The sequence below is a fragment of the Chelonia mydas genome, chromosome 13 (genome assembly GCF_015237465.2).
Source record: "Chelonia mydas isolate rCheMyd1 chromosome 13, rCheMyd1.pri.v2, whole genome shotgun sequence".
Classification (NCBI taxonomy): Eukaryota; Metazoa; Chordata; order Testudines; family Cheloniidae; genus Chelonia; species Chelonia mydas.
Window position 1 is genome coordinate 12,964,027 of NC_051253.2, and position 15,589 is coordinate 12,979,615.

The 15,589-nt window shown below is 40.9% G+C and overlaps 1 protein-coding gene across 1 annotated transcript; it reads right to left on the reverse strand.

Annotated features, from left to right (window-relative positions):
• Positions 1 to 153: 153 nt before the first annotated feature.
• On the reverse strand, positions 154 to 15,500 carry CSTF1 (cleavage stimulation factor subunit 1). The gene is made up of 6 exons (XM_007059764.4): positions 14,917 to 15,500; positions 8,738 to 8,933; positions 5,950 to 6,227; positions 5,118 to 5,315; positions 3,502 to 3,892; positions 154 to 1,057 (listed from the first exon to the last, which is right to left on the reverse strand). The coding sequence occupies exons 1-6, from the start codon at positions 15,061 to 15,063 to the stop codon at positions 798 to 800; spliced, it is 1,470 nt and encodes a 489-aa protein (XP_007059826.1). The 5' UTR covers positions 15,064 to 15,500; the 3' UTR covers positions 154 to 797.
• Positions 15,501 to 15,589: the final 89 nt, after the last annotated feature.

Sequence of the window (15,589 nt, forward strand, 5' to 3'; positions counted from 1 at the left end):
AAACAAAGACCAAATGCATGCTATACAAATTACACACTACACGACATTTGTAGTCAGGTCTTGGTCCTGAGGGGTTCAGGTCAGCTTGCAAGCCTCTATTTGCTTCAAGGTTACAGCAGTTAGTTAAGAGAAATTCAAATGAAGGTCAGCCACCAGATTTCAAGTCTGAGCTTTAATATCAGAACTAAAACATCATCATTTGTTGATTTCATCTAAACTATTTAAAAATGGATGTTCAAATTCTTATGGCACAAAATTCTGGCTCAGAGCTGGAGAGCCACTTGGCCAATTTTTTTTTTTTTAATGAATAAAAAGATACAAAACCAGAGCTTTCACTGCACAGTGCATGAATCAGAACTGAAATACAACTTAAAGCTTCTTTAAAATATCTGGCCAAGTTCTGCTGAGAATTTGTGTAATCCATTCTTTTAAAAAAAATACTTTAATAGGTTTGCACAGACGTAATGGAGAAATTCTATACAGATTGAGCAAGATTCACTTAAATTACTAACATTTTGAAAACTTAGACATGTAAGAGCAAGTTTAAAACTATCCCTGCAGGAAGGATTCATTGTATTCAAGGATAATGGTTGACTACTTACACAATTGATGCCATACACACCAATAAGGTCAGTGAGTGAGGGAAAACTCAATCTCAGTACTTTCATCTTTTCCCACCATGTTTGACAAAGTTAAATACAGACATAGCATGGCTCTTATTTAGGCATCTGTTGGCAGTACACTTAATATAAAATGGTATAATTAATCTAGATAATCACTGTTTTATGAAACTGTCTTTAGTCTGTGGTTGACCTTCGGTACCAAAATCGAGCTCTGTAGTCATCACTGCATGTCATGAAACCAGGATTGGTAGGAGAATGAACAATACACCGGACAATGCTGTTATGCCCCAATGACAGAAGATTTCGCCGTTCTGCAGTTCTTGAGTCCCAGCAGCAGAGACTTATGGTCCTTTCATCAGGCAGTAACACATAGTCCTCTGTGTGGTTAAAGACTGCCTGTGTTCTGTGTACTTGTCGTCCACTCAAACCAGCTCCTATAATAGCAGGGACATGATACTCATTAAAGGTGCAAGTAAAACATGTAACCTAGAGTAGCCTTGCTTAAAGGGCAGATTGTCAAAAGCATAAGGAGTCTCTTTTCGATATTACTTGCTAACGACCATCAACAAGGGCCAGCTTTGTGTTCACCGATTAACAATTAGAAGGGTTCTTTGACGAAACTGTGCTCTAACATTTCTCCTCTCACCCTCACTGCAGAAAGGCTATTTGCTAAAACCTCAGTAGCACTAAGGGAAGCAGCAATAGTCACAGGCCTGAAGAATGACAATTACGATAGGGAAAATGCTCTTGCAAATTGTGCATTTTTTTATATTATATAAATATAAATGCACAAAGCATGCACACCTCTATGTAATGTAATAAAAAGATTAGAATCAGATGCTGAACACAGCTCAGATTTGAGAATCAGATCACTAAGGCTCATCAAAACTTGCTGAAACTACTACTGGACCATCAGAAGCCAGAGGACTGCAGAAAGAACTGTGAAATGAAGGCACACCTTCACATTTTTTAAATCTTTCTGGGCAGTTACATCAAATCCTGACTTAAGGAATACGAGATGAGTTTGGGAATAAGGAAGAAACTATTTATTTATGAAGAATATTTCGCATGGTGGGCAATTTCTACTCAAGGAGTATTTTAATAGGGATGCTGAACGTCTCGTGATCTGTCCAAGCTTACACAGCACCTACCCACTCTTTACCTGACTCAAAACCAATAGTATTAGTCCCTCATGTGCAGAAGCATTAAATTCAGATGCTCAATGAAAGTGTATGCTTATTTATAGAGAAAATTCATTATGTTACATCCCCCTACGTAGTACCTATGCAGAAGTCACAACTATCAGTATTGGCGTTAGACAGTCTAGATGTGTTTTTGCTAATAAAATTTTATAAATTATTCATTTTTTCCCACACTTAAAAAATACATCAGTGCAATCACTTACAACTACAAGTGACTTTCAATGAATTCGTTACAGTAGGTGTTTTTTTGGTGGGGGGGGGGTAAGGGTGAAAGAGAGATAAATGGCACTGGGCACAATACTTTGCCATATTTCAGCCTCTTTATAGGAAAGTTCAAAGAGGTGCTTGGAAATAAAAGGGTTTTTTGTTTGTGTTTGTTTATTTTTTTAAAATATGCAATTCCACATTGTACTAGTCAATACCACCACAATGTGAGGGTTCGTCCTTCAAAAGCTATCTTGAGGAAAGAAAACCTATATACATTCCAACAAAACAGGTTTACCTGTGAAAGAATTCCATACTACTGTAAGTATTCACACACCATTCATAGAAGTATAGAGAATACCTGAAGCCCTTCCTTCCTAACTGAATCAGTCAACCAAATCAAAAGACCTTCATAGAACATAGGGCATGAGCACAATGCTCCAACACCACTTCTCCCTCCAGTAGTATTGGTGAGAAACTTAGCACGTAGCAATTGGTAACTAAAATTGGAAAGAGCACAGCTAATAGAGGGAAGTGCAAGTTCTCATTATCAATATCTATAAATAATATATAAACCATTATCTAGCTAGGCCATTGCTCCCACTGTAGAAGTTTAGCATTAAACTTTCTTATAAAAATAAGATGTTTCACATATACTATGTCATACACACACTTGATTTGATTAAATAAGAGAAACAATCTATCAAGTAAAGTGGCTGCACTTTACAAACATTTTGTGGTTGTTTATGGAGGCTATGCTGCACCCTGCTGGTTAAAAATATTACCAGTTTATGAGCAACAAGATCACTGTTAAATTATACTGAGCTCTTTTGCAGATTGAATCAAAGTGTAAGTTTCTGGTTTTGGCAGATCAAACTGCCCTAATGTCTCTGGAATCAATTTCACAGTAACAAAATCTCCTGTGGAGGTTAGGGAAGACTGAAAGGAGCCACCAGTCAGCAACTTCTTGCCAAAAATATATGTCTTGATAGGTCTACTTTTGTTTTCCTTTCTGGAGTAACTCAAGAGAGTTGTATATGATGATGCTTTCCCTTAACAGACAGCTAACAGCCAGCAAACCAGACAGCAGAATAGTAATACATCATCTGAACAAATGAAGTAATGATAGAAAGCTATCCAAATCCACTTATATTAGTGTAAGACAGTGACCAACGCCTAAAGAAAGTCAAGAATGGAATGAAGTGACATATCTGTTATCTGTGACCAAGAAAAGAAAAAAAGTGGGGAATCCTAGAATTTCATCTTCACAGAAGAAAACTTTCAATTAACTTTAGAGGTTACTGTTCAACAGCACAAGGCTATCATGATCTTATGAGTAAATTCTGAAAAAATCTTTCACATACTTAACTGAGCGCATCAGACACTGGACTAAGCACTTAAAAATTTTGTACTGCATCCAATATCATTCCCATCACTAGCTGATTACTGCATGAACAATTTTTGCCACATACCTGTATATTTGACCAGCGTTCGACCTGTGGATATCTCCCATAGTTTAGCTACAGAATCTTTTCCACTTGACAGGATGTACTTTGAATTTTTGGAAAAGATGGCAGAACAGACTTCAGCCCCATCATGTGCTTTCTCAAAAGTAGTGATACATCGATTTGAAACACCATCCCATAATTTGATGCATCCATCCTTGCTTCCTGTCACATACATGTTAGCACTTGCATTATAGTTTACTGAACATATAGCATCGGTGTGTTGATCTTGAGGATTGCAAGACACAAAACACTGGAATGTATTGATATCATAAAGCCGTAAGGTAGGGTGCTGGGTACCAACAAGTATGAAGTCACCAGAAGGATGAAAAGAGATGGAGCGTAACATTTCTGCTTCCTGTGTGATGAGAAATATATAAATCAATATTAATATAAAGAACCTATTTGCAGAGAGAAAATCCTGGTGGATTCACAAGTCTGAAGTTCTATGATATTTTCATCTTTAAAAAAAAGTAAGTTCAATTCTTAATTAGTACAGGGTTTAGGGCAGGATACAAATTGGAGAACACCATTCCCCTCTCCACTATATAGCAGTAACATATTTAGATCGATCAGGATTATACTTGAAGGGGTTCTCACAACAAATTTTTTGTTGGCCTCAAAGTGCGGCCCCCAACTCTATACATGTCCAAATCATTGTAATTTATTTATGAAGGATTTTTTTGCAGACTCAATATTAAAAATAATGTACAGTTGTCTCTATTCTTTACTGGACCTAAACAGAATAGAAACACAAATAAGGTGCTTTGCACTTTTTTTTTTTAAATCCCAAAAAGAAAAAAGAAAAAAGAGACTTGCCAGAGAGTAAGTCTGCTGTGAAAAGTGCTAACAAACAAACATCACTTTTCACAGCAGACTTACTCAGTCCCGGCAAACCTGGGGACACACTAAGCCCTGGATGGGGAGGTGGGTAAGGAGAGGGATGATGAGCTCAGGGACAGAGCCCACCACCACCACATGGCCAGGGAACAAAGCTTTAAGCCCCATGACTGAAGCCCAACAACACTGCCTCGGGGAAGGTGAGACACTCACTGGCTGCCTGCTCCTGTTTTGTGTGTCTCCAGAGGAGGGCAGGGCCCAACCACTACTGATCGCCTCGGAGGAGGGGCTGATGCGTTGCGCCCCCCCATGACTGCCCAGAGGGCTGTGGCCACAAGGAAAGCCCCCGGTGGCCGCATTTGAGAAACACTGCTCTAAGTCCTATATCAATTTTCAAAGCCAATTCATGGGGCAAGGGGGAGAGAGGAGCAAATTTTCCCCTCAACAACCAAAAAGAAATCCCTAGAACTTCAATACCATTCATAAAGGAAATGCCAGAAGCACCACTCCTAACAGATTCAGGTTTCCCCAGTGGACATAGAGAGAGAAGAGTGGACATTTTATGTACCTAATTTGTATGCATAATTATCACAAGAGTATCTGCAAATTGGATAATAGCATACTCCTGTGTATCTAGCTATTTCTGCATGCAGACACAAAGTAGCTAATTGCTATCATGGTAGTTGTAGACCTCAAACTTTAAAAAAAAAAAAAAAAAAAAAAAAAAGACTATAACCTCTAACCTGGATATACTTGAAGGCTCTTTTGGCAGAAGGTTTTGAATAGTCAAACAATTTAAGCGTATAGTCCCTTGAACCAGATGCCAGGATCTGTTCTGTTGGATGGAAAGCTAAACATGTAACCTCATCCACATGATCATATAGAGTCCGAATAACAGGATGATTTTCCATGTTCTGCTGTGCTGTCTCATTCATCATGACCTACAGAAAACATTTAAAACAAGTCAATGGAGAGTGCTTCCTTCTTACAAAGAACGAACCATAAACCACTATCCAACTCTTGTGTTATTACTCTGGGGCATTTAAAAGATAGATACAAAAAACACGTGGGATCTCCTGGTAGAAGAGAAAAAGTGAGTTTTAAACATGCATCAATGCCTGCCTCATCTTCCAAGCAAAGACTGTATTTTTTGATGAAAATCTAATGCATATACTTAGAATGATAATCTCAAAGTTCTTTGCAAATATTGGTCATTAACACCCCTATGATAAGTATACAATATCCTTCTTTTACAGAGAAGCAAACAGAAACTGACAGAGGTTAGTGATTTGCCCAAAGTCAAAATGGAGTCGACAGCAGAAAAAAATAAAACTCAGTGGTCCCAAGTGTTAGCCCCTTGCTCTAACTCACAATATTACTAAAACAAACGTTGCACTTATTTTGTTCCGGCAACATTCTTAAGACTGTGCACCACCACTAGTTGTATGCAGATTCCAGACAACAACAAAAAGGTACTTTTCCTTAAGTATGCTATCAGAGGCAGAACAAATGCTATAAAATGGATGTAGCATTTTTATCATTCACTGACTGATCATGATTCATGTGATACTTTACCTCGATGGGCATAGCACTTTTTGCCAACATTCTCTCTGTATCAAGAATTTTTATTGAGGCATCAGCAGATCCTGTAGCTATTAACTGCCCATCTCTGCTATATGTAGCTACGCGACATGGTCCTTTATGAGATGTGACGTAACAGGTCTCATATTCAGAAGCCTCGGGGGACATAGTCTGGACATCTGCATCAAATTCTAAGTCAATCCCTGTTCCTGGAGCTACTGTATCAGAGCGTCCAATTGCATACTGAACTGCGCTGTCATCGTTCTCCATTCCTGAAGGACGAGAGATTAAATATATTTACTTTCTCCAGAAAAAGGTTGACGAAGTCTTCATAACTATACTAGTAACTGCTTAGAATAGCCAGGATTGTATCTACAGCCAGCTTTCACAGGAAATAGTAATGCCTGCATAGAAAAAAAAGTTTTTTGTTTTTTGTTTTTTTTAAAAAGGACAGCTATTTACAGAACTTTTTCCTTTGCAGCTCAATAAAGAATACCCAAGAAAAAAGAGATTATGGCTACCATAATCACCACAATGAAGCAGTGCCAGTAAAGGTCCCTGGTCCATGACTAGAGCTCCTAGGTACTATAATAATTCAAATAAGAATAATGAGAACCATTATTCCTCCATACACTTATATCTCATATTTAACACCTTCTTCTCTTAGTGGAATTTGCAGCTTAAGCAGGTACAAGCTCAACATTTTAACCACATCATTAACTATAGTCTGACCAGAGGTAAATGGTGTTCCTCGTCTATGTCATCTAACCCTGTTCAGAGTAGTGTTGGATGACATGGTGTTGAAAATGCTTGCTGTTACCATCAGTAGTGAATTAGAGATACTAATTTTCCTAGTTTAAATAGATCTAAAGCTTACTATATTTATACTCTCAGAGATGTGTGAAACACTATTTCAATTTGCTATGCACCCTGCTATTACATTATTCAAGTAGATGTTCAAAGAGATCATGATGAAAGATAGCTATATTAAGACCTCAATTGCCTCACCACTGAAACGTGTAAAGTTAAATGCTGCATTTTAGAGCTCCTTGTAGTTACTGTCATTAGTTTTGTCTGAGCCAAAGAAAAGCTAGTTGACATGCTGAGATTCAAATCAAGACGTTACACAAAATAAGGTAAGAAGGCAGTTTGATCCTTTGTTGTGATTTCCTAGCCCTTGAGGGCTGTTAAAGCTTACAATGCTTTAAATAGTCGTTAAATAATTTTACTCATTTGATAGTAAATTTTGCAGCACAGTTTTTTGCCAGTATAAAAGTTTTCTCCCCAGTATAAAATTATTTCTGCTCCATGGAAAAATTAGGAGTATTTTCAGTAAACAGGATACTTTTAGTCTCTGTCACTTTATTGTTAAAGTGCCTCCAACACTAATACTGCAACAAACACACACAAACCAGACTAGTGACAGATCTAAGTTTACTTTGAAGCTAAGCTACCACACTGGGACACAATACTTTTTGGTTTTAGCAGATTTCACTAACTTTTCCATTAGTATTCTTCTGCCTAACTCAGTTACAAGACTTTCCACGATATTTTGTTGGCATCTGTTGGTGAATAAATTACCCTACCACGCATTATTATTATTTATATTCCAGAAGCATACAGAAGCCCCAATGGTGCATGCTAAGAGGCACTACACACACTAAGAGAGTCTATCATAGTAAGAGACAGTTCCTATCCCAAAGGCCTTATCATGTAAATATAAGAGAAACAAAAGGGTTGAGAAAACACAGATGTATAGAGTGGTGAAGTGACTTGACCAAGGTCACAAAGCAGAGACTAAAACCCAGGTCTGAGTCCAAGTCCAGTATCCTAGCCACTGGACCACACTGCTTCAGTTACTCCTGATTAGAAAGTAAACAACATTTAACAGAGATTTCCTATTAAGTTCCATCCTCCAATACATAGTGCATTCACCTGCTTAAAAGAGAAATACGTTTAGACTTACACCAGCACCCAGACATTTGTCAGACAATAAAAAAAACTGAATTCTGATCTGACAAGTAATACCAGTGTCAGTAACAAACCTATTACTATATACCCTGAAAAACCTGGGACCTACCTGCCTCCTCAGCCTCCCCCCCCCCCCCCCCAACATGAAACAGTCCCTGTGACATGCGGCAACTGAACTGAAACCTCATAAGAGAGAGGGAGTGACTGGCAGAGCATTCTCTGTGAGGGTCCTGGAACTCTAAAACCCATTTCCTTTCTACATCTGTAACAGTTTATTTATTTATCTTCAAGACACAATGCAAGGCCCACCATTTCTCCTGTCTGCGAGGAGACTGGTCTCGAGTAGGTCTACTAGTGTTGATGTGCGATTTGGTGGGTCAGTTAGTTTCTTTTATATTAATGGATTACTTGATTTTATCTAGGAGATCTAACAGCCCCATTTATTCCATGTACTTTTAGAAGACTGTCGAGGATCCAGGGCATTGGATAGGCACTATTATAATTTGAAAAAGTACAAATAAATAAGTAGATCCTAGAAAAGATTTATTGAAAGACTTGTATTTTGTTATCTAAGCATAAATATGACAACTGTACAGCAACATTAGGAGTTATCGTTATATAAGTGAATGAGAACATCTACTTTTAGATTGCACTGAGTCCACTACAGAATCACAGAGATGTAGGGCTGGAAGGGACCTCTAAAGATCATCAAGTCCAGCCCCTGTGCTGAGTCAGGACCTACATACCTGAACTTCATCAAAAAAGTCTGCAATTCCTAGTTTACGTACATGAATCCTGCATTACAGTTTACCTAGTTTAATCAGATGCAGCAGTTGTTCAGATGGTGCGCAGACTGATTGTGGTTTTATCTCATTTATCAGGCCATTGGCAATGTTTATGTATCCATCATACAGCAACTGACTAATAATCAGTTTGTAAAGTTGTTGACGATCTTTCAAGCTTACTTTTGTTCTATACATTGTGAGCAAGGAATGCCTTGCGGGTGCCTGAAACAAGAGAAAAAAATACTTACAAAACAGTTACATTGCAATGGTGTAATTTTTCCATACAGAACATATCCTAACGCCTTTCAACATTAAATAGTAATGTTATAGTGACAAATTAAAAAGGTATTGTATACGTAAAAGAAAGACTTTCAGCTAAGATTCAAAACTAGATGGACAAATGAAAAGAGATAACAGAAAGCTGTTGCAGACAGTAGCAACTACAGAGGAGACAGACCACCAGTTACCAGCACTCAGACTGTGATTAAGGACTGCTACAAAGGTGAGAGAAGAGCAACACTGGCTAGCAACGTTTTCCTCCTGACAATAACCTTTCTTTAATTCTATCAAGCAGGTGTGGGGAAATGGGCACACAGTTGTGAAAGACAAGGTTAACACACACAATCTGTAGGGAAGCCAAGAGGCAAAACAAAACGTGTATTGTATGGTTTTCAGTGAAGCCACCAGAGGAAAAACCATAACCTCCCTGCACCCAACACACCACCCCTCCCCCAATCCACCCATTTCCAGCCCCAAAGAACAATCGATTGTTATAAACGGGGAGGGGTGAAAGCAAACTCAGGGGCGGGGGGAGAAACTGTCTGGAAGGAGAGTGAACTGCCAGCGTTTCCTTGGGACCGCGGGCTAGAGGAAACGGCCTTCGGCAAGCAAGCAGAGCTGTAAGCCGCTCAGCTCAGCAGGGCATGTAGGAAAGGAGTTGTTCACACCGCCCCGGCACCTACCAGCCCGTCTTTCTGCCTCCCTTGCTCTCCCCCTAAAATGGCGACTGGAGCCCTGAGAACATCGATAGATGCCGGAGGCGGCGGCGGCTAACTGTATCCCAATCACTCCCCAGCGCAATGTGCAGCTTTGCGCTACTGAGCATGCTCGTGGACAGTGAACATGCTCACGCACATCTGCTCCTGAAGCCCGCCTGCTTCCCTAACTAGGATTATACAACGTCCTGCTGTTCCCGCAGCCGCGTTACAAGGGGACAGGGGACAAATCGGAGAGGTGGGATCGAATCTGCAGTGCAGGGATCCAGACTGCACGCCCAAGGAAATCATGCAGCTAGTGGAGGCAGGCGAAGGAGAGGGGCAAAATCAGGCATAGGGAGTAGGGGCCGGGGTTAAGAGCCTCTGCCAGACAACGGGGGGAGAATGGGGAAACTAGACACAGAGTTTACTAGAATTGGGGCGAGTTGTCTGTGTGGGTTACAAAAATAAGCTGTGCGTGGCAAGAAGACTATTGTTTACACTGCTTAGCAAAGGGGTATCTCACGGTCCGCTTACCAGAGCTGTTTTTAAAGGCATAGAGCATCTCAATGCCTAGAAAAGGCACCTCTTCCTTACCTGAAACGATGTACTGAGCAGCTAAAGAAGACTGAATACAGTGAAACACAAACAGCATTCCTATACATGCTTTTAGTATTTTAACGAATTCCTTTTCTGTCTATATGTCTGCATAAAGCCTCAGAGCAGTTCACTAATTTGTCTTATCTACGGTTCCAGTCCCTGAATCAGATTCCATTTCTTGTAATCCACTGTCAATGCTGTTTCCTGCCTCTTCATTATTTACTTTTTAAAATTTTGTTTTTATTACTCTTCTTAATCTTACACTTCATTTATATTAACACTGTGCAAACAGATGCTATTGCACTATTTAATTTATATTTTAATAGCAAGCAATTGAAAATATTAATAGTTGCTAGGGTTAACAATCACATCTCACATTGTTTCTAGTAGAACACTTCATATGTTTTTACTGTGATTTTGCAGTTTGCAATTTTTAATTTTTATTTGCACAAGTTTTTTGTTTTGTTTTTTAAATCAAATGACTTTAAGGCTGACATCCTGGGTTGGCATTAAAACTCCTTTAGTTTCCCTTTCCTTTCTTTGATTGGCTTGAAATTGTGCCTCCTGGGCACTGACCTAAATTTGGGGCTATCTGAACAAGGGGTTCATGAGATACAGTACCTGCTCCTCCTCCACCTTCCCACTTTTCTTAATATTCACATGTTCTGGTAGTGAATGTTTGATCACAGATAGAGATCAAACCAGGTCTCAGAGATCATCACACCACGGTCTCAAATGCTTGAGAGCCATCTCAATGGAGTGTATGCTATCATACACTATATCCTTTTGGGGGAAATCAAATTACATTATTAGCCAAGAACTTTAATTCTCCTGTTAAGAGCACCACTCTTTAAAGTGCTTGATGGCATGGCACATGGACTATACTGAGCCTGCATAGAGAAAGAAGGTAGCTGGAAACTACCTCTACATCACACATCTTGAATGGCTCAAGGGGGGGACTGTTATGATCACCAAACCTAAGCCACAGCCTGGTGGCAAATCCAGCCCAGGACAGAAATCTGAAATAAAAGCAGGAGGTACAGTTTGCTCCAATCTGCCTCTGTCAAAGGGAGTTTTGGTTTTGTAGAAATGTAATCTAAGTACAGCAGAATATTCTGAAAATGCTGAAACTTTTTTTTAAAAAAAGGAGAAAAAATTACACATGCAACTGCTCCCTGGAACGTGACTGGGGTGGAAGAGTAGGTGGGAATGGGGGCGGTGGTCTTAGAGCAAGGGAGTGGGATATATGGGACTGGGTGGGAAGGAGAGGGGTTGAGAAGGTTAGGTGATGGGGAGGGACACCGGAAAGATGGGACATGGAGTTATTGGGGGCTGGTAGAATAGGCAGACAGGGCACCTCTCCTTTCCCACGTACATGCCACAATCTAGAGCAGGGGTTCTCAAACTGGGGGTCAGGACCCCAAAGGGGGTCGCAAGGTTATTACATGGGGGGTCGCGAGCTGTCAGCCTCCACCCCAAACCCCGCTTTGCCTCCAGCATTTATAATGGCGTTAAATATATTAAAAAGTGGTTTTAATTTATAAGGACGAGCGCACTCAGAGGCTTGCTATGTGAAAGGGGTCACCAGTACAAAAGTTTGAGAAACACTGATCTAGAGGGCCCAGCCCATCTAGAGAGGTGTGGACACCCCCATGCAATATGTGGTGACCTGCCTTCCAGGGGGTCTGAGCCCCCCCAGTGGTGTGTCTGGCCACTGTGTCTATATCAGGATCTTAGGAGTCCCTGCCCATCTATGGTGGTTAGGGCCCTCCCATACATGCCCCTCTCATGTGAGCCAAGTTCTGGAAGGGATTTGTTTGTGTAGGGTGGGGAGGAGCATCTCACCCCATCTCCCTACATCTCATGCGAGTTAGGAGATGACTTTTTAGATGATATTTATATTCATAGTTAACATGCAGTATTAGTGGGATGCTATTTTCAATAAATGTGATGTAACAACAAGATCGGATTAATTTCCTGATAGCTAAAGATAAAAACGGAAACAGCACATATTTGTGCTCACTATTAAAAAGGGTGGACACTGAATTGGTAGGAATTGAGCATGTGACTGTTTCACTCAGCTTGGGCTCAAAACACTAATATTTAGCATGAGTATGAAGGGCTTATCAATGGCACAGTAATAGCAAATATAGCCCAAGACTCAGGCAGGTGGTATATGCATACCTTAATATGAAACCGTATGTGTGCGCATGTACTGATTCCAAGCATTTATTAAATAAAAAAGTAAGCCATTACTAAATATTGAGAGTGACTTTATGAAAGCATGAAATCCAATTATGAAGTCAGCTATTGGCTATTCATTTTAAAGTTTAGATTCTTCCTCCACTGAGAAACTGAAAAATCTACTATGTGACTCTGGAAAACAGAAACTGTGGAACACAAGATACTAGTGGTTGGGCACACTGTTAGACCATCCATCCTAAAAGTGGTTAATGTCAAATTTTGACTACTTCTTAGTTATGATGAGTTTTCTATTTTAAAAATGCATAAGATTGTAGAACTAATGTGGAAACCACACAAGATATCCTATGTATGTACAGGAGAAAAATAGCAATTCTCTTAATGGAAAAAATCAGGTATAGCTTTGTTATATATTCCTAGTGAAGTCAGAGTAGAATGTCATAATAGTTATTTTAATAAATGTACTAAAATGTGTCACAAATTTGGTACCCTAATGAAAGAAACTGGGTTCTCTGTATGAATATTGTGTTTCATTAGTGAAAAATAAAAAATGGTTGAAACCAAAAGAGCACTGAAATACAGTAGGATATAGTTATATCTACAAATTAACAGTTTAAGAGAAATAGATGAGGGTACCAAATATTATTTAAATATGACCCCCCGCACCTGAAAGGAAAATATTTGCAAATCATTACTGTAGTTCTTGAAATAAGTGACATTTATTAATGAATCTACTTCTATTTATAGTTTCCATAATTACGAAATCATTTGATTAAATTATATTGATTTTGCAGAGAGCACAAAAGTCTACTGCTGCAACCCTGTCACATGCAAGAAGGAAAACAAAGATTGCATAATGCTAAGAAACACAAAAGTGTATTAGAAACACATGCCATATGTTTGAGCAGGTAAGTAAACAGAATAGGATAGTTCATTGCACAAGAACTGAAGTTATGGCCCAGTATCTAGGCAGTTACATTAGCGCAGATGGAATAACCTGGATAAGGGTCAGGATTGTGGTAATAATTCCAAATTAATAAAAACTTCAACTGATATGTAACTAGAAAGTTAAAAATCACAGCAGAAGTTCAATAAATATTTTATAATTGAGTTAATTGAAATTATATTTTGCACAATTAGTGTCGTCATTTTTTCCATCTTTTTTTCCCCCGAAAGGCACAGTGTGACTCCTGCAAGAGGTGGGCAACACGTGCTCTGCCTTCCACAGGGAACCAATGAAAACATCCTGAGCAGTAAAAAAGAAGCGTATACAAACTTTGTGCAATTATAGTTGTGATGTTTACAAAATGTGTCTACTGTATAGCTTTTTAAAAGGTAAATATTTTGGTTTTCTTGCAATTATATAATCAAAATACAAATAAGTAATAATAGAGAAATTCAATTTTAATGTACTCTTAGCTAAAGTCACAAAAATAAGTGTTAATTCTGTTTCTAAAAATAAGTTTAGATACTTTTTAAAGTGTTGACATGTAAAGTAAGCGATTCTTGTTTGCCAATAGCATATTATGACAGATAGGGAACTGTCATCACAATTGGTTAACTCTATTCTTCCCATCCCCTGGTCAAGGGGCAGCAAATTGTGATGGGAGTTCTCCCCCTCAGTCACAATATGCCACTTTAGACCAGGAGACAGGGAAGCATGGAGATAGCAAATTGTGACAGTGCAATAACAGAATACCTAGATGTCAGTAAGGGCTATCAGCAGCAAATTGTGCCAGGAGCATGGGGAGTACATGCTAAACAACCAAGAGCTGGGTGACCCAGTGCATGTACACCACAAAAGCGTGAGCCTGGGAGCATGTACAGACCCTTGGCAAAAGCCTACTTTTTGTGGGGAGAAAAGGGGACTATAGGGTGGGACTAGGAGCATGGAAAGGCAGATTCTATTCCTGGTATGGAAGTGCAGGAAGTTCTAATGATAACACCAGTCTAGTTCAGGAGAGCACAATTCATTTATTTCCAGCTCTAGCAGAAATAAGACCTAATGGTTAGCTCAGAACATGGTAAACTGAGAAATGATAAAGAGACTACAGAGATTAATGGCAGTATTCATTGGGAGGGGCCTGGAAAGGGGTTAGGAATTGAGCAGCCTAATAAGATCTGTAATTGAAATTCAGAACTCCTGGTTTCAATTCCTTTGATGGAGTGAGAGCAGTGGGATCTCAGGAGACTGGGGATTGGGACTGCTGGGTTCTACATCCCAAGCCTCGCTGGAAGCAAATGGAACTGAAAGTCACCAGGCCCCACTGCTGGGTGCTGCAGACCTCTGGGATGACTCCAGAATTTAGGAGACAGCATGGTGGCACACTCAGACAAGGCACTTCAGGGTGCCTCAGCAGCAGTGCTGAAGGCCTGTCCCAAGAGAACAGACCCGCCCACCCCACCCCCGCAGAAACGGCCCTACTCACCTCAGCCTCAAGGAAAGGCAGCCGCAGTGGCCGTGGCTCAGGAGCGGGGGAGACCACGTTACTCAGGCCCCGTGGAAGCGGACGTCTATCACACACTGAGGGAACACGACGGCCTGACATCCTCCTCACACCTGTCCTCGCTGCCATCTATCACACGTCACCGCCACGCAGCCCCACACGCCGAGACCACTTCCACACTCGTCCCCACGAGCACGGTGGCAACGGGAGATGCCGTCTAGCTCACGCCTTCAAAGGCCTCAAGCCGTCCTCACGCCGGGCCCGTCGGCCACACAATCACACACACAATGGCTCGAGAGCCCCTTCACGGTTGTGCTTTGCGGCCCAGGTCCAACGGGAGCCAGCACGCGACACGCCCGGCCGCTAGTGCAACAGAACGGCCCGGTGCCCCCCCTCCCGCGTGCCCTCGAGCGCCCAACGCCCCGCTGGTGCGACACGCTGGCCCTGCGCTCGACCGCCCGCTGTCCGTGGGCCCTGTCACTGACCACACGTCACCGCTGCTGCGACACGCTGGCCACGGTCCCACCCACGTTGGTGCTCGAGAGCCACAGCCCGGAGCAACGGCCGCGGATCACACGTCACCGACCGCCGGGGCGACCCGCTCGTGAGGCAAGAGCCCAGCCACCCTTCTCCGCCTGAAGCTAGGGACGAGCAC